Source organism: Amblyomma mixtum, chromosome 6 (assembly GCF_055824585.1).
Source record: "Amblyomma mixtum isolate Tamu chromosome 6, ASM5582458v1, whole genome shotgun sequence".
Lineage (NCBI taxonomy): Eukaryota > Metazoa > Arthropoda > Arachnida > Ixodida > Ixodidae > Amblyomma > Amblyomma mixtum.
In genome coordinates this window covers 29152785-29178086 of record NC_143017.1, presented here as the reverse complement: position 1 = coordinate 29178086, position 25302 = coordinate 29152785, and the positions used below count along the sequence as shown (strand labels likewise).

Below are 25302 nucleotides of genomic sequence, written 5' to 3'. Positions count from 1 at the left end.
CGCTGAAATTTCTTATTGGCTTTTTTTTTTCCGCATGGTGAGGTACGGCGGTGTTGACATTTGATGGATGGCGCTTTATGTCACTGCGTGTTGCGTATTCGTTTTGACATTAAAAAAAAGGAAGCCGCTAGCCTTAACTATCACCAATAACCGGCAGTCCACCTAAAGAAAGCAAGAGATTCACAACGTGAAAGAAAAAAGACGTATTTGTTTTTACACCGAAAGTAGCGGGTGCGGTCATTCCGCAAATGCTTCCATTACGTGGGTAAATACGGTGTTCATCGACTGGTGCGTTGGGGCTAATCATCTGCATCATAAGAGTTGAGATGTCGCAGCAACCCAGAAATAGATACGAATGGTAATGCCGATATCTAGATGTGTCGACTTCTGAGAGAGACGTCGCTGTGTTGCATGAAAACATAGAGATAGCGCGGAGCGGCAAACCTCTCAAAGAAACAAAAACACCGCTTACTTCCGGCCCCAGAGGAAGTATCCACACAAACCAATTTTCACACCTCTGCCAAACACGGGGATGCTATTTCGCGGTTCGATGCAGACTGCCCCACTGCTGACTGGAGTCTCTCAGTAGATCAGGCTCCAACGCTCCCGAGCCTAATATCAAATGTCACTATCGACTTCACGGCCGAGTGAGTAGAATATTTGGCTTCCATTTTTTTCGAGCTTCGCCAGCACTTTCCTGTTTTGTTGCTTTCACATTTTTTGTTCGCCGATAGATGCTCGAAGGGCTTTCTTCCCGGCAAACGGCGATGCCATTGCCTGCTCCGTAATATGCATCCCTCACCGAAAACATCACACTTTTCTGCTAGCAAAGCAGAATATTATATAAGCTCCTTATTTTCCAGCGACTGCGTGGTGTTGCGCTGGCTTACACCAAAAAAACAGATGGAAGGAAACGCACAGCCATGTTTGTGCCTTGTCCTTTCGTGTGTCATGTTAATTAAACCAGCCCGATTCTTACGCCATGCATCGCACCGACTGAGACCATTTGAAGTTGCGTTTCTAGCAGTTCTGTTTCCCACTTATTCATTTGCCTCTCCCCAGTTTTCAAGTCCTTTCCTGGATAACAGATCCAGAAAATGACAATGGTTGACAGCCATCAACCCTGCCATCATAGGTGGTAAGTCGCGATGCTTAAGGGCGAAAAGAATGGAGAGGGGAATAAACAGTTAGAAAATAGGACCCAGGTGAATGCTGACTGTGGACTATGGCTCGATTACCGCATCAGACCCCCGGGATATTGTACAGCATATAGGACTTTTACAGCGTTTTTAAATCAGCTCGTTAGTTCTGCAGCCGCACTGCCATCGGAATCAGAAGGTATTCACTTCCCTTTAACGTATACAATTTTTGAAGAATGTGAAGTTATAGGGACGACGTGTTCAGCTTTCAAAGTAGGTTGCTTTGTCTAAGTCATTGCTGTCGTAGCGGCGTCCGGCCGCTATCGGGATGAGCGTTCCAACCGAGCGGAGACGCATAGAGAACAAACGAGGTCCGTGTCCAAGGCCAGAGCGAAAGACGCCCGTCCGTTTATTGCAGCCAAATATATACAGGCAATGACGTCACAGTTCTCACGTGACTAGAACGCAGACGCATGTCAGCACATCCCCCTTTTCGGACAACATCAGAAATCCCGTTATCACATTTGTGACACTAACTACTTCACAGGAAAATGTGCGAACTTAACAACAAGATAAAAACAATTTTGTTCTGTTCAAAACAAAAAACACTCAGCATTGCTCAGACCGAGAACGCGCACACACACACAAAAGATTACTCATCATATCCTCAGCGAACGGGAGGGTGAGCTTCTCTTCCCGACCTGGTCACCGTGACTGGAGCCGAAGGCACCTGGCGTTCGGCTTTTGCCTCGGCCGGACAGCTGTTTACACTGGCAGGCGCGTCCCTGACTGACTCACCTGGCTGCTCCTGATCATGTTCATTGGGGAACTCATAACTTCCTTTTGCTTTCCCAACAAATGGCAAGCGGTTTAACATTCGCCGATTAGGGCGGAACAGAGCACCTTGTTCTGTGCGTACTATGAAGGACCGCGGGGTAGCTGCAGCACAAACTACAGTGGCCCTGGTTTTCAAGTCTTGAACCCACACAGGATCACCGACCTTCAACCGAAAGAGATTCCTAGCACGATGACGTTTGTTGTAGTAACGCGCTTGCAATTTTCGATTCGAATGACCCTTAGCTGTAACATCAGTCATTCTACTCTGTAATGGGCCCCGCAGCTGAGGTGCCATCGGAACACGAGTCTTTAGGCGTCGACCTATCAGGATTTCTGCAGGACTGTAGCCCAGCACTCCTGATGTCGCCCTGTATGAGAGATGTGCGAGGTAGGGGTCTTTCGATTTAAGTACAAGACGATTGATTGTTTGCACCATTCTTTCCACTTCCCCATTAGCTTGCGGGTGCCTTGGGCTTACAGCTACGTGACTGAAACCAAACTCAGAGCATGAAAATTGCGGTCCATTATCTGTCACTACCCTTTCCGGAATGCCATGACGAGCAAAAATGCTCTTCATTCTTTCTACAACGGTTAGAGCTGTAGTTGAAGGCAGAAGCGCAATATCCGGGTAGCGAGACAGATAATCGACCAGCACTAAATAGTGGCGATTATTTATAACGCACAAGTCAACACCAACTCTTTCCAATGCAGAATTCATAGTAGCCGTGGGCATCAACGGCTCTGCATTCTGAGTAGCACATCGCGCTCAAGTTTCACAATCTTTCACCTGCTGCGCAAGTTGTTCGCTAAGGCCTGGCCACCAAACCAACTCTTTAGCCAATGCTCGGTTCTTAGAAATGCATTGATGCCCGTCGTGTAACTTTTCTAGCACTTCTTTTCTCAGGGACTGAGGCACTACGACTCTGGTTCCTTTTAGAAGCAATCCATTGCCTGCAACTATAAAGGCGCGCTCTTGCCAGTAAGGGGCGAGATGGGAAGGAAGCCTCGGTTTTTCTGGCCAGCCTTGGGGACACAACAATCGGAGGACTCTGCAAACTGCATCGGTTTCTTGTGCCTTTCTCACTCTTTTCAGGAAATTATTTCCGGTTTCCAGTCCCTCGATGCACGATTTTGCATAGGAAGAAACTTCAGACACAGTCAATTCTCCGGCTATTCTCTTGTCTCCAGTGATTGGCGCTCGCGAAAGAGCGTCGGCAGTGACAGCTTTTTCCCGGAACATAGACTACCTCAAAACGATAGCGCATGAGCCGCAATCTGAACCGCTGAATTCTTGGCGGGACCATATCAACGGGCATTTTTCCTAGCAAGGAAACAAGAGGTTTATGGTCCGTTTCGAAGAGTATGTCCAGACCTCTGAGGTATTCATCGAATATTTCGGCAGCCCGAGTCAAGGCTAACGCTTCCCTTTCTATCTGCACATAGCGTTCCTCACCTTTCGTGAGAGAACGCGAGGCGTAGGCTACTGGGCGTCGCTCACCGTTCCGTTGCGTTTGAGAAAGGACTGCGCCCAGGCCGAAAGACGAAGCGTCTGCCGATAGAATCGTGGGAAGGCGAGGGTCGTACAAAGCCATGCATTTCGCGAAGCAGATAAGAGATTTCACACTTTCGAACGCAGCGTTCTGCGCTGGGCCCCATATCAGGCCCTATCTTTACGCAAAAGTTCGCGCAAAGGAGCTGTAGTGTGAGCAAGGTGCGGCAAGAAGCGCCCCAAATGGTTTGCCATGCCCAGAACGCTGCGCAATTCCGCTACGTTGCTCGGTGGCTTCATTTCTTTCACAGCATTTACCTTAGCTGGAGCAGGTTGTACGCCTTCCTCACTTAGAACATGACCTAAAAAAGTCAGCCTTTTAACGCCGTAGACACACTTGGATTTGTTTAACGTAACGTTGGATTCTGCCAACCTGGTCAAGACCTTTGCAAGTCTAGAATCATATTGTTGCTTATTGTTTCCAAAGACTAAAATTTCGTCCATTACGTTGACGACTCCAGGCATGCCTGACAGGATTTCGGACATTCTTTTCTGGAAATACTCAGGTGCTGAAGTAATTCCGAAAGACAATCTGGTGAAAGCCTGACAGGATTTCGGACATTCTTTTCTGGAAATAGTCAGGTGCTGAAGTAATTCCGAAAGGCAGTCTGGTGAAACAATACCGCCCGAACGGAGTAATGAAGGTAGTAAATTCCTCCGAAGCCTTGCTTAGGCGTACTTGATAGAAACCAGAATTTGCGTCCAGTTTAGAAAAAGTTTTGCACCGGCTTTAGTACCTAGAGCTTGATCCACTGTGGAGAGGGCGAACTTCTCTCGTAGAACGAACGTATTCAGTTGTGTAAGGTCTACACAGATCCCCACTCGGCTTTACCACTGGGACTATGCCGGCACACCACTCCGTAGGCCCGTCAGCCTTAGGAATAACGCCCATTCGCTCCATTTTTTCGAGTTGCAAGCGGACGCGTTCCCTCAGCGGAATTGGAATTCTGTGTGGAGCAGTTATAGCATAGGGAACCGCGTCTGGGCGAAGCCGGAACTGATACTCTCCTGGCATTGCGCCCAGGTTACTGCAAACTTCGGGGCCTGGAACGCTACCGGTAGAACACTTCTGTGCGACTGAATCGACAAACCTAACGGCTCCTAGTGCCTCCAGAGCGGGCAAACCGAGAAGAACATGTCGTAGCGGTCTGACGACATGACATGTTTGGCGAGAACGTTTCCCCTTCCAAGCGATTTCTGCCTCGAATTTGCCTAAAACATTGAGGCGTGAACCACTCGCACATGACAAAACCTCGTTTGCTCTCGTTAATTTAACAGGGAGACCAGGAAAAGATGACGGAAGCACGGCAGCTTCGGCCCCAGTATCAACTTTTGCAAACACTGGAACAGAGTTAGCACATACTTGAATTTATCGCGCTTTTACACCTGGCGTTCCAGTCTCTCCCACAAAAATTTGTCCCGTGTCCACTTGCACAGAAGAAACTCGTACCTTGCGGTGGTTGCCCGTGGAAGTCTTTTTGATGCACGCTTTAGCAAAGTGTCCCTTTATGCCGCAGTAATTGCACTTAACTGTCCTCGCTGGGCAAACTGTTCGTGGATGCAGGGAGTTACCGCAGTAGATGCAACGTCCGTCATGACGCACTGAAGAGCTGGCGTTCCCACGTTGAGGCTTTTTGTTACGTCCCACGGCGTCGACTGTTGCTGCGGACCCAACTGTAACATTTTCACAGGGAAGAGGTACTCTCGAGTCTTGGTCTCCCGTGGATTTGCGAAGGAGTTCCTGCTGCTGCTGAACCGTCTCTTTAAGGCGTGCTTTTGCAACGGCGGACGCAAGAGACAACTTAGAGTCCATCTGTAGCCACTCTGACAGTTTTTCGTCTGTCAGTCCAACGACGAACCTGTCTCTGATAAGTCGTTGCTTAAGATCGCCAAAATCGCACCGGTCTGCTAAGACATGCAACGCCGTCATGAACTGGTCTACTGACTCACCGGGCATTTGATGTCGCTTGTGAAAGCAAGCGCTCTCGTACACGACGTTGACCTCTTTTATGAAATATGTGTCTGTCGAACTTCTCCTTGACGACGTCGAAATTCTTCGAGTCCTCGTCCGAGAGACCGAAAGCGGCAAAAATATCCCGAGCTTGGCGTCCCATAGAGTAGAGAAGCGTTCGTACCTGTGCTTCCTCTGACCGTTCGTTGAGGCCCGATGCAACGCGATAGTCATCGAAATGCTGAATCCATGCCGGCCACTCCGATGTATTGTCGAAGTCCAGGGCTGGTGGCTGTTGAAGGCCCGGTGCTGGGAAGATTTTAGCTCCTTCCATCTCTCGACGCTATGCTTCTCTTCCAGGTCCCAGCTTTATACTTCTGACACCATGTCGTAGCGGCGTCCGGCCGCTATCGGGGTGAGCGTTCCAATCGAGCGGATACCCATCGAGAAGAAACGAGGTCCGTGTCCAAGCCCAAAGCGAAAGACGCCCGTCAGTTTATTGCAGCCAAATATATACAGGAAATGACGTCACAGTTCTCACGTGACTCGAACGCAGACGCATGTCAGCACAATCCCCATCATTCCTCACAGGCTTCTCGCTCATCAGCATAAGGGTATTTTTAAGTATCTTAAAATAAAATGTATCTTAGTGCGTACGTGTTTGCCTTAATATGCGTCCTCAGGTGCTGTCGCATGTTTTTTAAGACATGAAGACCGGTACCAAAGAGCATGAATAAGGCTCATTAAGAAATCCTCAGCACATAATATTACAAGGAAGGCTCGTCACTTCCAAGATAAGGTCGTGGCTGCATAAACTATGCCTCCCGCTTACAACACACAAAGCGGCATTCATTGCGACACCAAAAGGAAAGTTTTAGTTTGAGTGTACTGAACCAGAGAGCAAGCTTAAATATGCATGGCCAAATATGCATGTACGGAACTAAGGGAAATGCAGGATGCTGTAATCATTATTATATTTTGTAGTATGTGCCAATTAACACACCCCTTGGTGAAAGACCGAAACTGACACAAAATAGCGCTAACTGCAGAGCAAGTGTTGTGAAATTCAACACTGCTGCCGGTGGCTCGGCCACGTACCTTGTAAACCGCCGAAAATGTATTATCAGGAAAATGTTGTGACAATACTATTAGTCTTAGCATTTAAGATTCTGTGAAAAAAAGGGGGCTTAGTGTTGGCTTTCGGTGACCAATGGCCAGTGCAAATGAAGCAGAAGGAACGACTGAAGGGAGACAGCCAGAAGGAAAGATAATAGGCGCAGAAGGAAATAGGATACAATAAGCAGGCCACGCTATATCCCCAGAGTGCACAAAAGAAAAATTAACAAAAAAAAGGAATAAATACAAGAGCAATCACATATATCATGGTGCGGACTGTAAAATTTTCAGTAACTTCACTTAGCGAAATATGTTCACAAATATACTTATCATAAATTATTGTATAATAAATACATATATTTACATATATGCTTATTAATAATTAATAAATATTGATAAATAATAATTGACAATCACTAATATTATTAATTACTAAACACAATATTTACAATAATTATTGGTACCATTACAGAGTTAAAACAAAACAGAGCTGAAGGGCGGTGCATTAGCGCTGGGCATTATGATGGCGCCTTCCTAGTGGTGTCAGTTGAACACCAGGACTCAAAGAATAAAAGTTCAATATAAACATCAAAATAGAAGTAGGAACAACCACGTATGCAATGTTAGTAGCTGTACATTTTTTACGCATATGTCAATAACATATCTGCATGATATGCAACAAGAGACTGTTTACTTGAGTTGAGATATCTGCTGCGGCAGAAGCCTATAGTCAGAGGAGAACAAAATGCGAACAGCGCCTATGAACAAAGGAAATATTTTACCTTACTGCTTTTAGCTGCAATATGCAGCTAGCCTGATTCATGTTTTAGGGTAAGGGATGAACCGAAGTACACATTTAAAAACGACATCTACATACGTATCTCGCTGCAAAGTAGATAAGCACGCCATATGTGCGTTGGCGTTTTATTCCGGCGTGACTATACATGCTGATTAAAACTTCCTGTTGGGCGAGTTGGTAGTTCATATTGAATTAGAAATATTATAGCGCAAACAAAGACACGGACAAAAAAGAGAGGAAACACACACACAAGCGCTATAGCGCTTGTGTGTGTGTTTCCTCTCTTTTTTTCCGTGTCTTTGTTTGCGCTATAATATTTCTAATTCAATATACATGCTGAACTCATCTGTAACGCATATCATTATCAACCATGGCTGTGACTTCCAAAACCAAGCAGATATGTGAAACCTCAAAGCCCTCCTTGGACTCAAGAGCCTTTGCAGACAAGGTGCTAACCCCGCTTTTAACGATGCAGATTTGACAATAAGAATGACAAATAAATACTTCCTCGTTCATAGTGAGCACTTAATGTAATACTGGTACCTTCGAATTTGGACGCCTAAAATTTGCTTGGCACGTTAAATGCACAGCGTATTCGACGGTTTTACGACATAACGTGTAGCCAGGAATCATGGCTGAGGAAGTTCACTGGTCGCTGACCATGGTCAAAAATAAAGGACGTTTCGGGAGCGCTGCGGCTCCCTTTTTCACAATGAGGCTACTGGACCTTCTCGATTTTGTAGCCCTAGTAGTGTTTTTAGTGATTTGGCATAGATAGGGTGCAGAGTGTCGTCGTTCATGTTTAGCGTGTTAGGCGTTGTCTGGATGATAAGTGATGCGAGGTTTCCTTTTTTTTCTGATGTCATTACCATTGCTTCCTCCCAGTTAATCTCATGGCAGGTTTCTTCGCATGCTCAGCAATTGGTTTCGTTGTTACTTTTACGTTGCATGCGCAGTTCTGGTGTTGTTTCACCCGTCTCTTGAAGTCTTTTGTTTCGACTATATACAGGGTCAATCACACTTAGAGAGAACACGGCTCCGCGTGGCCACGTACCTGCGTAGTGCCATTGCATCTAGCCCGCTCATGAATCAATGCAGAGTGGCGCACGAGACGAGGGGACTCGACGTGATGCTTCGTGTCATCTGCCCTTTTGCACGGGTTTGCCACCGGCTTGGTCGCAATAGTGTTCCGCGTGTGCACAGCCGCGCGGAGCCGTGTTCCCTTTAAGTGTGATTGATCCTGTACACTGATGTCTTTTGGTGCAGGCAGTTTTATAAAGGACGACAGGAAACCTGCCACGAGGGAACTGGACCTTCACTTTAATAAACTCAATCCGTACCTTGCTCGTTCGGGCATGTGCAATATTGGAGCCGTCCTTGAGGAAAATGGGCGGAAGTCTCTCAATGATTCCTGGAACATACGGGATCGAGGCTCGTTTCGTTTCGTTTTCGCATTTCTTGCGCTTTCCCTGGAGTCAGGCTGCATTGGTTGCGCCAGTCTTGTTTGCACAACATTATATATGTATGCGCAGCATTGCATGCTGTGCAAGCAACGAGAAAAAGTATGAAGAACATGCTTCGGAAGCAAGGTCAGTCATTCAAGACTAGCTACTTGAACAATAGAAACTAGCGATTACTACTTACTTACATGCAATAAAAGCTTTCTCTGAGCAAACAATGGAATAAAGATGTCACTTATGCAGCCTCACTTCATTACTTTCACGCAAACGACATTTAATAACTGGAACGCAAGGCTCCCAGCAATATTATTATCGTCGTCACACTTGTTTATACAAGCCAAAGCTTTACCAGGATGTACTTGCTGCATGAGTTCATTTTGCAGCACCATCCAGTTGCAGTGACAAAAATATTAACTCCCACAAGTAGCCGTTCACCTAGCATAACCACAGAAAGTATTTTTTTTTTTGCACAGGAAAAAAATACAGCACCATAGTGGCGGGACTGAGACACGACATGCTTGGGTGACAGTGCAAGGCCATGACCTGAAATCATGAACAGCAGACACCTGACGCTAGAGCGCCTGGATCCTTGAAAGTAGAATTGTGGTCGACGTCGAAATGCCCTCGTGCGCGACAGTTTACTCTGAAACAACGGAAAACATTTGCCGCTGGTGTGATGAGACTTTGCCTCATCGCGCGAGTTTCAAGAAAATTTTTAAGCGCGAGTGTTGACTTTTCATGTAATGTTAACGTAACCAATTCATGCGCACCCTATTCCGTTCCGCCAACCAACGCGAACAGTAGAATTGCGTACACCTGTGAAACGGCTCATGATTTGATGCACTGAGTGGGCGATGCTGCCAAAAAAAAAAAAACAGGCGAGCAGTGTATTCGAGCGCGCACAAAGCAGACGAAGTAAAGCACAGGCAGCAGTCGTAGAGAAACTGAGATGACGAGAAAGGGCGCACTGAGGCGCGTGTGAAACACCTAATCGAGGAAAAAACTCACCACGAAAGGCCTGCACACCAAAGGTCTCTCCAGGGATGGATGGATGGAAAACTTTATTGAGCAAGTGAGTTTGGACCGTACAAGGTCTCAGGGCCACCGCACAGCCCTCACATTACGCGCATGTGTCCAGGCCACGTAGGGCCATGGCACTGGCACCCCGGTTCACACAGCGAAGTTGCGCGTCCGGGTCCTGCGACGCAAGGAGGGCCTCCCATTCCTCCCATGTACCGATGGCGGGCTGTCCCTGCGGGGGAGGATCGGCAGGGCAGCCGAAGAGGATGTGGTCTAGGGTGGCGTGCGGTTCTTCGCAGAGAGTGCACTCGGGGGAAACATGGTTTGGTTTGGTTTGGTTTTGTGGGGTTTAACGTCCCAAAGCGACTGAGGCTATGAGGGACGCCGTAGTGAAGGGCTCCGGAAATTTCGACCACCTGGGGTTTTTTAACGTGCACTGACATCGCACAGCACACGGGCCTCTAGAATTTCTCCTCCAAAGAAATTCTAGCCGCCGCGGCCGGGATCGAAGCCGCGTCTTTTGGGCCAGCAGCCGAGCACCATAGCCACAGAGCCACCGCGGCGGCTGGGGGGAAACATGGCGGAAGTGGGATAGAAGCTGAGGGGTAGGAAGAGTTCGGGTCTGGAGTCGCCTCCAGAGGATTTGTTGGGAGTGGGATAGGCGGGGGTGGGGAGGGGGATAGAGTCGACGGGCAAGGCGTGCTTGTTGAGTTCTGAGAACGTGTGTGCCCGCTCCCTCGAGAAATCCCGGCTGGGGTCGCCATTTGCCCGGCAAATAAGTCCTCGGGATATGTTATCGGCGGCCTCATTTCCGGGATTGCCAGAGTGAGCCCGCACCCACACGAGCTCAATACGCCTATCGGGATTTAGGGTGCACATTCTCAATATCTGCCACGCAGGGGGATGGACGCGTCCGCGGGCGAAGTTAAGAATGGCTGTTTTGGAATCGCTTAGTATATAAGCCGCATTGGTTTGGGCAATGGCTATTGCTATAGCTGCTTCCTCTGCTTCTTCCGGGGTACAAGGTGGGTCTATGAAATGGGTAAATGGGGGGGGGGGGGGGGGGCTGCTGGATGATAAGCCACAGCTACTGAACGGTCTGTACCACACGCGGCGTCCACCCAGCGCACATCCTCTAAAGTGCCATATTCTTTATGGAGAGCTTTGGCTCGCGCGACTCGGCGGGATTGATGGTATTCAGGGTGGACATTCTTAGGAAGGGGTTTCAGGATAAGCGCGGAGTGTATGGCGCGAGGAAGAGAGATGAAGTCTGTCTTGTGTGCCGGTATGCGAATTCCCAGAGAATCCAGTATATATCGTCCAGTTTCCGTGCCAGCCAGACGAAGGTACTGTGTGTAGCGATGTGCATCTATAAGTTCTTGTATAGTGTTGTGCATTCCTAATTTTAAGAGTCTGTCCGTGCTAGTTCTCTTTGGTAGGTTTAGCGCTGCTTTGGTAGCCATGCGGATAAGAGCATTGATCTTGTCTTTATCCGAACAGGAGAGGTTTAGGCAAGGAGTGGCGTAAAGAATGCGGCTAAGCACAAACGCATGCAGCACCTTGAGATTATCTGCTTCATCTAGACCGGCTCGTGAATGTGAAACCCTTCTAAGAAGATGGATGACGGAGTAGGTGGACTGTTTTAGTGCTTTCAGTGTAAGGTTGTTTTTCCCCGTGTCCTGTAAATGCAGGCCAAGAATGCGGAGGATAGGTGTTTGCGGTATGGGAGTGTCATGCAGGTAGATAGTGATGGGGGAGGTAGGGACGCGCCGCGGGCGGATTATGAGGAGTGCTGACTTTGTGGGGGAGCATTCAAGCCCAATGTTTGCCGCGTGAGTAGCGATAGTTGTAGCGGCTTCCTGAAAGGTCGAGTCTATGTCGCCATCCGAGCCGTATGTGGTCCAAACCGTTATATCATCCGCGTAAAGTGTGTGTCCTAAGTGCGGGATGCGGCTGAGAGCCTTGGCCAGGGGGATGAGGGTGAGGTTGAAGAGGAAGGGAGATAACACCGCCCCTTGCGGGGTACCAATGTTACCAAGCGTGAAGGGGGGGGGGGGGGGGGGTCTGTATATCATCTATATGCAGTGAGGCTGTGCGACCGTTTAAGAAGGCCCGGATATAGTTGTAGGTCTTAGGCCCCAACTGCAGCTCTTGGATGCCCTGCAGGATGGCGCTGTGCGTAACTTTGTCGAATGCTTTGGTGAGGTCGACTGCCAGGATTGCTCTGGTGTGATGTAACATGTCATTGAGGATAGCGTGTGAAATCTGCAGTAGGGCGTCCTGTGCCGAGAGGTGGGATCGAAATCCTACCATAGTATGTGGATATAGTCCATGGGATTCCATGTGTTGCGTGAGACGGGTGAGGATGACATGCTCAAACAGTTTGCCCAAGCACGAAGTCAGCGAAATGGGACGGAGGTTTTGGGCGTTAATGGGCTTGTTTGGTTTAGGAAGGAAAATTATTTTCCCGTGCTTCCATTCAGCAGGTAGCGCCCCCATTTCCCAGCACTCATTGAAGTAGTCGGTGAGAAGGGAAATTGAACGGTCATCTAGATTTCTGAGCATGACATTTGTGAATTGGTCCTCCCCAGGGGTTGAGGGACAATATAGCTCAAGATGGAGCAATAAAGTGCGCGCACAGTACGGACAAAATCCGATGACGCAGATGGGTGCGCTGGGAACCATAGCAGACACGTGAGGAGGGAGACGAAGATGCGAGCGCTGCAAGAGACGCACCGCCATGGCCGCCGTGGAGTTCGGCAGCCGCACGAGGGCACTGGGCAGGGAGAAAGGCCGGAGCCCCTACAGGAGCCGCGGTGAAGTGTTGTCCGTAGCAGTGGCCTCAAAACATTCAGGGTAACTGAGGTTGAGCGTAGCACGAAGACTGGAGGAAAGAAAGATGCGCAATGGCTGGGGTACGCCAGGCGAGATCGCATCGCCGTCCGGAGATTTTTTCGGGCTCGATTAGGGTTCAGGTTCCAGCCTGTTGGGTTCAGTTGCCGGTGCGGCTCCTGGGCTGCATTCTGTTCCGGTTCGAATTGGTTCGGACCGGATCAAAGAGGTTCGAACGGGTTCAGGGACAAAAAAATTATGACCGTAGATGGGTTTCAGTGAACCTTGCTATGCTGTTTACTTCCATGTGTGTCATGGCTTTATAATTTAAAAACGCAATAATTGTTCAATGCGTGACATTTTAACTTTGACAACTTGAATCTACTCTGCGCAAAGCTATAGCAACTTACTGCAAGAGCTGCAATATAGAATTAACTCAATATTAATGTACACCGGCTGTGTGCACGCAAGGATCCATCTGATGGGGTACATAAGACGAAAAGCTGGTGGAGTTTACATCGGCAAAAACGTCCAGCTCAAGCTGTTTCGGACACCCAGTCGCGCCAGTAGTAGGTCTCCCTTGAAGCTTGCGTGAGTCAGAAATTTCTTCCACGCACAGTGCTTATGTGGGCGCCGTCAGCACAGCCAGAGAGGAAGCTGTCCTGTATCGGCAGTTCTACAGACTGACGCCTTTCCATCGCTCCAAAACTGACTTGCCAGTCGCCACCCCGGCACACCTACAACGTGTCTGTTTGGAGCGGCCACTCCTTGTGACTCTCTGCTACAATATAAGAGAATATGCGAGACCTCATCTGCCCAAATCCCACCCCACGAGAGCTTCGTGGGAACACTGGCTCTCTCTCTAGCAACCAAGAGCGAACCAAACATATCTTAGATAAATTAGTCGACATGGCCTTTGTAACTCGCGCTGTATACCTCGTTCCCGTATAGTTCACGGCCATCAAAAACACAGCTAATAGTGGTTTCTCGCTAGTACTGCGTATAATTAAGAATTTGGCCTTTGTTGATGGCATCGCCCTCTTTTTTGTGATAAAAGTAGCACGATAGAATAAAAATCATGCAGCATGTTGAGCATGCTGAGCAGAGCAGTGCTGCTCAACAGGCCAGAGTTGTTGTTGTTCACCTTCTAGAATGGCGCATACCCACGCAGGGGGATCGGCCAAGAAGAGTGGTGCATAGAGGGTTTTTGTGATGGTTTTTTTTCTGTTTGTTTTCTTGTGAAAAGAATTGATAAATTAACTAATAATAGAAATAACAGAATGCTGGGGAAGAGAACCTTCAACAGAAAGCAGAAAGACCAAAAAGAAACGGAAGATGCATAACGCACGCAGGAGATGGACTCTGCAAGATCTGTAGCAGAGGGATTCGAAAAATAAATAAATAAATAAAGATAATTATAATAGTAACAGGGAAAAAAATTACGATGAGTAAAAAAAAAGAAAATATATATTAGATATTTATATTAGTAAGGTGTATTATATTAGCAATATATATTAGCAAGGTAACGGATTAGATTTCAGTAAAAAATTTCGAATGGCGGCAAAACAGACCTGTGGCTGTAACCAAGAATGGTGGCACCAAATGAAAATATGATCTGGCTGCTCAAACTAAGGCCAAGCTGTTGCAGTGGTTGCTCTATAAATCGTCGTCTCATCATGGAGAAGCGTCGACAAAACAACAAAGCGTTTGGAAGCGCAAACTCCAACTTCGTCAGCTTCGTCTTCCTTCTTCTTCGTCTCCTTCGTCGGCGCTAGCCGCTGGGGTATCAAACCCCAACTCTCTTTCTTACAATACCCCCGGGTTGAAAAGGCGCCATCCTGGCGGCCTAAGGGCACAAGACGATAGCTGGGTCGTAGTAGGGCTTCAGGCGGTCTAGGTGCACAATTTCACGGCCATGGCGGTGATGATCAGACGAAGGCGTGATGGGCTGGACGAGATAAAAAAACTGGGGATGCCTGCTTAACAACGCGATAGGAGCCCTGGTATTTGCTCAGCAGTTTTCTAGACTGCCCTGAGCTGAAGGAGGGCACCCAAAGCCAAACCAAGGACTGAGGAACATAGGACGGCGGCAGACCGGGAGAAGCGGCGTGGGCGCTTTTCTGACGGTACTGGTCGTGAGAAGTAAAGGAACGGGTGAGTTGACGGCGTTCTTCGACATGCGTAGCGGCTTGAGAGACGGTTGTAAATTCGGAAGAATCGGGCAGTAAGGGAGTATTGTGTATATGATGGAGGAAGGCTTGCGGCCGTAGAGAAGAAATACGGGGGAAAGCCAGGAGTGGCTTGCGTTGCACACTTGTAAGCGTAGGTAACGAAAGGTAGAACACGGTCCCAGTCAGAGTGATCGGCAGAAATGTACTTGGCCATAATGTCGCCGAGAGTCCGGTTAAAGCGTTCGGTCATGCTCTTCGTCTGCGGATGGTACGAAGACGTCGTGCGGTGAACGATACGACAGTCCCGAAGAAGAAGAGCTTCCACGACGCCAGACAAGAAGACACGACCCCGATCGCTGAGCAATTCCTGAGGCGCACTGTGACGAAGAATGATGTTCTGAAGTATGAGACCGGCTTCGTCAGACGCCGTCACAGCTGGTAACGGGGCAGTTTCCGCATAGCGCGTGAGATGATCAATGGCGACGATGATCCAGCGGTGCCCTGCGGAAGTGCTGGGAAGAGGGCCATAAAGGTCAATTCCAACATGGTCGAATAGCCGGGCTGCACACGGTAAAGGTTGCCGTACGCGACGTAAAGGTACGCGACGGCATGCATCGAGCACTCCAATCTTTCTATATACTTATGCACGCCTGCTAAAATTCGCATAATGGTGTCGAAGGGAACACTTTCATGATTTTAACAGAATAGCCGGGCTGGACACGGTAAAGGCTAGTCTCTACACGGTGCCTGCAGTCCCAGTTGTCGAGCCACGTTCCTGCAACACACTGTCGCAAATGTTGCGGTCATTCCGTTTTTTTTTTTTTGAAAAAATAGCCAACACCATGAGGCACAATGGCAAAGCATTAGTTCAAACAATCGTCTTCTCAAATATCGGAGAGGAGACGTTTATGTATAATACAACGACCCTTCGTACTACGTGAAAAAGAAATGGCATATCTGAGTAGCGCATGCAAATAATTACTTGACCTCTGTTTTCGAATTCCTTGATTTGACGCAGGAATTCTGCTTCGTATTTATATTCCCCCTTTCTGGATACGTGAGAAGAGGGTGCTCAGTGAACTGTCTCTGCAATGTTAATGCGATAAGGATAGAAGCCCATGGTGCATATTGCGCCTTCGGTTATAATATTCGGCAATTCTCTGTAGGGAAATGACGTCCCCAGAGAGGAGAATTTTTACTGCCACGAGGAAAGCAACGTCACAGACTGGAATTCATACTGCTGTGGCACCACAAGGACAGGGACTGAGACAGAGTGACAACAACACAAGTGCTCACTAACAACTGACAAAATTTATTAAAAGCACAAAATATATAGACAAAACAAAAGGTTACATGCACAGTCATAACACAGCTACAAAGGTTACACGCAAGAACACACGTTAAATCACGACGAATCTACCTGTTAGCATAGTTTAGTGTTCTTTGAAGATAATCAACCTCGGCGTCGAGCAGCAGCAAGGATGGCGAACTCACGCATACATCTGCCGACTTCCTTATACGGAAGGCCTCCATAATCTCCCGGGAAGTCTTATCTTTATGCTTCCTGAACGCGCGTTTCCTTGAACAACGGGGCACACTTGTGGCTTTTGACATGCTTGGTCAGGTTCGTGAGTATTCCATTCCCCTGACATGCGGCCGACACTACACGGGGCACACGGGACGCTGTCTAAATGTACGCCTCCAGGAGCACGCCAGGTCACTTGACGGGGGTTCGGGGACGCACCTGACCAAGCATGTCAAAAGCCGCAAGTGTGCCCCACTGTTCAAAGAAACGCGCGTTCTCTGGAAACATAAAGATAAGACTTCCCTGGAGGTTATGGAGGCCTTCCGTATAAGGAAGTCGGCAGATGCATGGGTGAGTTCGCCATCCTTGCTGCTGCTCGACGCCGAGGTTGATTATCTTCAGAGAACACTAAACTATGATAACAGGTAGATTCGTCGTGATTTAACGTGTGTTCTTGCCTGTAACCTTTGTAACTGTGTTATGACTGTGCATGTAACCTTTTGTTTTGTCTATATATTTTGTGCTTTTAATAAATTTTGTCAGTTGTTAGTGAGCACTTGTGTTGTTGTCACTCTGTCTCAGTCCCTGTCCTTGTGGTGCCACAGCAGTATGAATTCGTACCAACTCGCCCAATTCTCAACCCTTTTGAACAGACCGGAAGTTACGTCACTTCCAATAAAGCCATCAGCAGCTCTTAATGGACTCGCATTGCAACACATAATGAAAGCAGGTGTCCCTGTTAGTTTTGTTTTCCTGAGGTCGCCTTTTGTTTGGTTTGCCAAATTCTCGTTTTTTGGCGTTTTTCTTTGTAGTTGAATAAGGGAAATTTTTATATTTGTGTTCTTAAAGTCAAATTTTACTTCCAAGCAAGCGCTCCGCTTTGTCGTCTGTCCTCTGCTGCAGTTGAGTTCACAGGTTCTTAAAATATGAATGCAGTCCAACCCGCCGAGCTGTGACTCTTGGTAAATTTTAATGAGGCTTCAACATTACAAAGTCCGTACATGCGTGTTCGCGCCAGTGTATTAGAAGACGCCCGCTCGCTCGGCGAGGATATTTGAATAACTTAATAATCACCTCCTTCAATCTGAGCGGCTTGAGAATATCGTTGAAAGCTTTTAATACCTAACAGACTGGAACCTTTTAGTGGCTCATGACGCCTTCGCGTGGACGCAGAATTAGCCCTTGATTTAGGCCACTTTTGTTTTGCGGCGCTACCGCTATAAATGTACCGTAGCTGCGTCGCGCTAGTTGCCTTCGGAGCGTCTGCTTGGGAAGCCATTGCCTCCAGAGATGACTCTGAAAGCGTTCATGCGAGCATTGGCGTGTGGCATTGGGCTGCTTCAAAGTGCGTCATGGTTCCCTTACCGTATTGAAGCGACATCGGCGACTCACGAAACCTCGAGTTGTGAGGTGCAGCAACAAAATTTAACACTTCTATATGCCCACCCTGAGAAATGTTTAAACCCAAATATCGTGAGTGCTTTGGAGAATGGTTAATCCACTTTAATTATTTTCTTCGCTGGCACCGAAAAGAGCCTTAGAAGAGCACTGATTCATTCTTAGATTTCACCCGCTTAAACAGCAGTCTTGGCTGTCGAGTTCGCGCTGCAGAGCTTCCGACTGTTTCTTCAATGTGTGGTACTTTCACTTGGCTTGCAATCTCAGTGCACAAGCGGCTATACCGTTCTCCTTAAATTTATCCCTCACTCTCATACAAGGTACTTTCCATCTAGCGTTAACGCGGGAGCGTGCATCCAGGGCCCTGGGAATATTTGCGCATATGCTGTATAACCGTAGGGAATGCGCTGTCTTATACACTGTCTGCGCCGCGAGAACGTGTCTAGCTTTGCTCCTTTTCATATTTATTTAGAAAATATGTTCAAGGTATGTTCATCATTTCTGACAGTATTAGTGGCAAAAACGTGTTACAAACACCACTTTCCGTCAATATCCAAAATTAAGGTCATGGTAATGACACCTGCATATGCCAGGCCAGGTAACATAAAAAATACTCCCACTTCTTTTTGGAGATGACGCTGCTTAACGCCTGTATTTTAATTCTAAAAGCGAAGCCATTCTTCCGAAGCAAGGGTAGTTCGCCCACCGAGTACCTTCCTCCGTTCAGATTGAAGCTTATCGTACAACACGCGGTCAGAAGGATAGTTGTGTAGGCCACGTATTTCAAATTTTATTTGCTGAATCTTACCACGGAAGAAGTAGTAAACTAGGTAAATCCATCGGTATCTGTGAACAAATTACCCATAGCATGTTTCATGTATACATGCACCATTACTAGAACATATTTCTTGTTGCTGCATATTTTTCCACCAGCTTGGTCTCACTAGACTAAAGTATGTCTCAGAAAGCGAAATGGAGGGCGCGCACCACTCGAAAGCATACGTTGGCACGTAACACTATAGGCGGATACAACTCGAGAACGAGGCGGCTTTTCCCAGTTAAAAGGACCCCCTCCCAGACAATGGCGTCCGCCGATTCTCATGACACTGCGAGCACGCAATGCAGAGAGTAGCCGACGAAATGTGATCGTCCCCGCCTTCCGTGCTCGGGTATAAGAGGTTGAGGTGTATGCCAGCTACAGGTATGCTTGAGGATAGTCCCTCCCGGAATTGTCGCACGCTACTTCTGCCGTCACGCTATAGCACGATCATGAGAATCGGCCGACGCCATTCGCTGGAAGAGGGTCCCTTGCCTAGTGACTGGAAAACTGCCAACATCATCTCTCTTCAATATGAGTAACAGTCGCCGCGGTGGCTCAGTGGTTATGGCGCTCGGCTGCTGACCCGAAAGACGCGGGTTAGATTCCAGAAGCGGTGGTCGAATTTCGATGGAGGCGAAATGTGCTAGAGGCCCGTGTACTATGCGATGTCAGTGCACGTTAAAGAACCCCAAGTGGTCAAAATTTCCGGAGCCCTTCACTACAGCGTCCCTCGTAGCCTGGGCGTTTTGGGTCGTTAAACTCTAATGAACCGAACCAAACCGGTGCTCACATTTACAACCAGCTACAACGAAGTGCCTTTTTTCTTTTCAAATCAGCATGGTCTAAACAAAGGCTTTTCGTGGGATACCCCGTTATTTGAATTTACTTCTAATTTGCATTTTAACACGGATGATAACCAGCAAGCAGATTGCATTTTTTTATGTTCTCAAAGCAGTTGACAGAGTTGCACAGGGCCAGCTGTTCAATAAATTACCTACCCTTACTTTCGATTCCCTCACATTATCTTGGCTCCAAAACTTCCTCTCATTACAACAATTCACAGGTATCAACGGCTCCGCCTCATCACTGTGTGACGTAACATCAGGCGTACAACAGGAAAGCATGCTTCGACACTTTTTCTAATTTGCATTAACCATCTCCCCAGTAACATTTCATCCTGCTTACGTCTTTTGGCAGATGACTCTGTTGTTTACCGTAAGATCACTTCAGCATGTTCAGCTTGTAACATGCAAGCATTTTACCTGACCCTTCCAAATTATTTTGACACTCTTGTTGATTAGTGTGAAAACTGTCACATGATTCTAAACCCTAATAAATGTAAATTAATTACCCTTAAGGGAACACACTTTACTTTTAACTTCAACTGCTCATAAATAACACCTTTCTGTCCACGGCTTTGCCGTACAAATACCTCAGAATTGAGTTCACACCAAATCTTTCCTGGTCTTCTCACATTTCAGCAGTCTGCAACAATGCATCGAGGACGTTAGGCTTCATACGCTGAAACCTTCGAAACCCGCCTAGCTCCGTTCGCAAACTCGCATATGTTACATTTGTTCGCCCCCAGTTGCAATTCGTCTTATCGATGAGGTCTCACCATCAAGAATAACCAATAGAAATGCTCGAGTCCATTAAAGCAGAACTTCCTGGCATATTTTTAGCAATTAGAGTCCCCTTGCCAGTGTCTCCCTGCTTAAAAGCCGTAATTTTGTACAGATGCTTAACAACGTCGCTCGATCGATCCTTTATCTGTTCCTTTGAAATTTCAGCCACCCCCCCCCCCCTCACCGCCCCGTTTGTTACAGTGCATATATAATAAACTCAGCTTCAAACGGATATATGGCAAAACCCAGCCTTTTAATTCTTCTGCATTACCCCGAGCAATGAAGCTCTTAAACATTCTTCCTCACAACATAATATCCTTCACTGATCTTGGAGAGTATAAAAAACCCTCTCTATATATTTATACCCTTAGTATTATTCGAAATCTTGCACCACCGTTTCTATTGCCACTGGTTATTTCTTTTTAGCACATTGGTGCAACTTTGCGCTACCTTATTCTACTGTGCCGTTATATGGTTCATTATTTCTGTATATTTTTTTTCTTTGATATTCCCCCTCATCCGATGCTCTTCTGGGCCTTTCAGAGAGAAATAAATAAATTGGTGTTAGAGCCGGGATTAGACGTACTGAGCGCCGGCGGTCTGTAGACACTAGGGGTCGAGCACCGAGAGCACACACACAAAGCGATGGCAATGCCGCTCAACACAACGGTCAGAAGTTCGTCGTCGTCTTCGCCTGAATAGGAACTTCTTCGTCGTTACAAAATAAACAACAAATCCTCTTCATTCATGAGCTGTATCCGACTATAGTGGCCTGTACGCCATTTTCTATGGCTCCTGTCGTAGCAAGCTGCTGTCCGCTTACCTTTACTGTCCGCACTCGTTGCCGTGCCGCTCAAAAAATATCGCAAAAGAATTTATTTATTTATTTTTTATCTATTTATTCATTCATTCATTGGACCTCCGCCACCAAAGGCGCATTACAGAGGAGAGTTCTTATGAAAAACAAAATACATAAACAAATGCAGTGAATGTTAAAAACAAAGTAGTTTTCGTCCTCCTGTTATATAACATTAGCTAGTGCGCTTTGAAAATGCTGCTTATCAGTGATTTCGACCATTTCTGCAGAAAGGTGCTTCCATTCACGTGATGCAGAAAGGATTAAACACTGGAAGGTAGATATGGTTTTCAATGTTTCAGTTCCAATTTTTATACGATGATCAATGCAGTGTTACAAATATCTAGAGAAAGTAATGGGTGTCGCGTAGCATTAGATGATGATACTCATGAAAAAGGGTTAGACGAGTCATATCACGGCGGTACAAAGCGTGATAAGGGATATTGACTTTCGTACTTGTTACACTCGCTGTTCGGTTGAATTTGAACCAGATAATCTCGCCACTTACACAGAGGTAATTAGTTTTTCCCATATGATGGTGTATTCCAGTTCATAAAGTATTAACGATTTGTAAAGTAAAAATTGGGACTGCAACCTATTAACGGGGCGGGTCGAAAGAACACAGCCGTGAATTCATTCCTTCTCAACGCCGAATCGTGGGATGACTCCTGCACGACAATTTGCATTTAGGCTTTCACTGAAAAGTTTTCTCGTAAACCAATATGATAGCATCGTATCGCTGATTGTATCCTGATAGCTTGGTGGAGAAATCTTTTTGAGTTGTCTGTCTCGTAGTAATGAAAGTCTGAGCACTGACCGAGCGCTGCCGCCTTGCTCCCAACGCATGTTGGCGGGCGATGTAATCTGCATTCCAATCATTACGTGCCAGTGTTTTAAAATATGACCGTTTTGAAACCTGGAAAAAAACCCACCTAGGCGCAAATGATTTCACGACACAAAAAGAGACGAGAAGACAACGGACAGGCGCCAACTTCCAACTATCCCAAGTTTCAAGATGAAAAACCAACTAGCCCGTCAACATGCCTTACTGAGAAAATATGACCGGTCACGCACGTAGCAGCGATTTTTTGTTTTTTGTTTAAGGTAGGCCAAGCTGATTTACTGCCTAACCAGAAAAAGCACTGCGGGTCTGCAGGGTAGCGCATGACCATTTAGAACACTGCTGGAAGGCTTGAGTGGTTCTTGGTTTTTGAGAATGCGTGAGTTGGGGGCCGGCCACCCTCTCATGGCACAGCTGCATGCCTGACGCCGGTAAGCAGCGGCTACACAGCTACAGATCACACGCAGAAGTTGTCTAGCGTGTATCTGCCTGTACCCGTATAGGCGACTACGAGAAGAAGAAATAGGCAGGCGCTGTAGTGCAGCCGATCTTTCTGCTTATTCTGATAGTAGTGATTGACGTAATGGAGAATCAGGCGGGCCGCACAAAACGAAGTACCTAACACGGTCACGTAAAGCGCGTTCTAACGATGCCAATAGTGTAGTGCACGACTTGGTGGAGTCCATGGCTCTTGCCGACGGTGCGATTTTCCGCAGGTTCCTCATTCGTACACAAGGGGCGTCGAGCGAAGTTTTAGTCACAAGGTGCCTCAATGCAGCTTTGTGTGCAGCTTTCTTTGGTACGGTGGCGGTGACAACTCCGCAATGTTGAAGCACACGCTGATTAAGGTGCATCATCGTATTTTTGCGGAAATCAGAACTGACGTATCTTTGACACATGATAGCGTCCAGTACTGCACCTAGACAACAAAGTGTTGATTTAAATTTAATTTTAGACCGTTTCTATTCGTAGTAAGGGTCGGTGCGATGAACTTGATTCGAAGTGGGTACTCCCGACTTGACAATAGGTGTCGCCAGTCTTCCAAAGGAACGCTGTATCGAAGCGCCCTATGCTACTCGCACTGTGCCAAGTTCACGATTGAAGTGAAGATGCATGTACCGTATAGCCGAGAGTAAACGGGTCGCATGGTTTGCTTCTAACTAGCATAGCAGAGACCTTACGGTTTTCCTTAAGAACAAAAATTCTTGGAAGGGAACACAACTGTTTTCATCACCCTACCGGGATAGAGAGTCAGGTGGGTAGCATAAGTAGTACATATTGCCGCGTACCCCTGTACTGTCCGTTCGTTCGCGCTCAAGGCCGCAGGAAAGGGGTGTTATCATTTTTGTTCGTGACGCGAGAAGCGACCGGACTAATCTCGATGGATCACAGCCAAGAAGAGCTGCATCTACGTTTTTCCAGGTTACTGTAGATGATCTTGACCTGTTATCTCGAAGTTTCCTTGCCGGTTTTAAACTGAGCGACGCCGCGAGCGGAGGGCATTCGTAGTTCGACGACTGACGAGCACGTTTGTTGCTACGCGCTACCGAGTGATTCAGTTCTTTTGCGGGCGCAAGTCAGCCCAAATAAAGAGCTTCGTTTGCAAGCATTGTTTGTGTCTCCCTGACGGCTGGACCGCCGTCACTACAACAATGTCACGTTGACAATATCATACGACTGACAAGCAACACTATGCAGCCTGTTGACTTCTGACAAATACGGTACATGTAACCGAGTTTTTTTTTTATGGGTTGCGCATGTGCACTCGGTCTTTCACGTCGACGCATAAAAGGATGAATGTAAAGAGCGTTCAGAAACCGCAGACATACCCGGTAAACCATGTGGCCGCTACTACTGAGAAACATTTTAGCTTCGTATCGATATTCTAACAATACTGGCAAAAATCGCCCACACCTAGGCCGACGTGTTGTTCGCTATAGAGTATTGATGAAGAAAGGTGCTCTCACATGAAGCTAATAGCCGGTGGAACAGTCAGAAGAACAGTGGTTAAGCATCCTTAAAAGGAAAGAGCACAACACTTGGCTCCGTCTCACGCGAAAGCATCTTTCAAAGTGGGCGGCGCAGCACACGTGAAACTTCCCAACCACACGTCCAGTGTTTAGTGTCGTAATGATTATTAGAACCCAGCAAAAGCCAGAAAAAGAAATCGCGTGAAGAATGCTTGAGTAAAGCTTTGTACTGCTGGAAGGCACCGCTAAAACAGAGTAAGAAGGGGCGCTACGCTTCCGACAAAAAAAAAAAAAGAACTGTTGTGCCAAGTGCAGGCCTTCTGATTAATGCAGACGCTGCGTTTTTCTTCGCTGACTGTTCAGGTCGGACCGTGCGTAGCATTACTGAGCTCTCCACGTATGCCGCGTCTTAGGCGGCACTGACTGGGCTTGCAAAGTAGAAAGTTAACGCGCTGCTCGAGAATTTAAATCGACGGCTGCAATGAATCTTCCTATTTTCGTTTTCGCTCGCCTTTCATGGACACTTCGCTTTTGTTATCCTGCACCACTCTATATTTAGCGCGTGGCTCATGTTTCGTTTGAAATTCGTGCCTGTTCGAGGAAGAACGCCCTCTGCTAAGCCTCGCACAAAAGCGAGAAAAGCTCCAGCGTGGCGTCTTGGCGTGAGCTTCCTTTCGAGCGCAGCGCCGTGTACGCGCACGCGTTATACTGAATAATTTGGCCGCATGCATAATGTGTGAGCCATTCCTTACAGGACCGCGTCGTGCGACGGGGTTTAGCAGGTGGCCAGCTGAGAGCCCAGCCTGCCCGGCCGTGCCAAACTGCCAGTAGGACCCGTTTCTCTCTGCTCCGGTTCTGATTTCCCCGAGGGCAAAAATGAAGGATTGCGAACGCCAGAAAGGAAAAAAAAAAAATACGGGCACACGTGCTAACACTAACGCCATCGAGAGCTCGAAAAGAGTAAGACGTGAGAGAAAAAAAAAAGGAAATGCGGAATTACGCGACAACGGATTCTGGCTTTCGGGTAACAGTTCATAAAGAATGATATCTTTGGAGACCAGGCAGGTTCTGGAAGAACATAAATTCGCTGAGCCTTGCGGTGCTGGGAAGAGCTGTCACTCAGTTCGCCTAGCCTGAAAAAAACCGTGGTCCAATACCAGAGCGAGGCAGATAAGTTAAGGGACCACATTGCAGCTGTACAAATTAGTGCGTAGGGAAAGGTCAGCGTAAAGGGACAAAATGGTGTTTACTGTACGCAACAGTCATCATTTTCACTGAAGTTCACGAGCAATGCAGAGAAAACCTTGAAACTAATTTGTGCCACTGGAACATGCTGTGACTGTTTGGCATTTACAGGTATTGAGTAAAGTTGAAGGCTTTCAGAAACAAAATG

The 25302-nt window shown here is 47.3% G+C and overlaps 1 protein-coding gene across 1 annotated transcript; it reads right to left on the bottom strand.

The window, feature by feature from the left end:
- Positions 1–4877: 4877 nt before the first annotated feature.
- LOC149338506 (uncharacterized) lies at positions 4878–5666 on the bottom strand. Its single transcript, XM_089550333.1, has one exon. The coding sequence runs from the start codon at positions 5480–5482 to the stop codon at positions 4895–4897; it is 588 nt and encodes a 195-aa protein (XP_089406459.1). The 5' UTR covers positions 5483–5666; the 3' UTR covers positions 4878–4894.
- Between the last annotated feature and the right edge of the window lie 19636 nt (positions 5667–25302).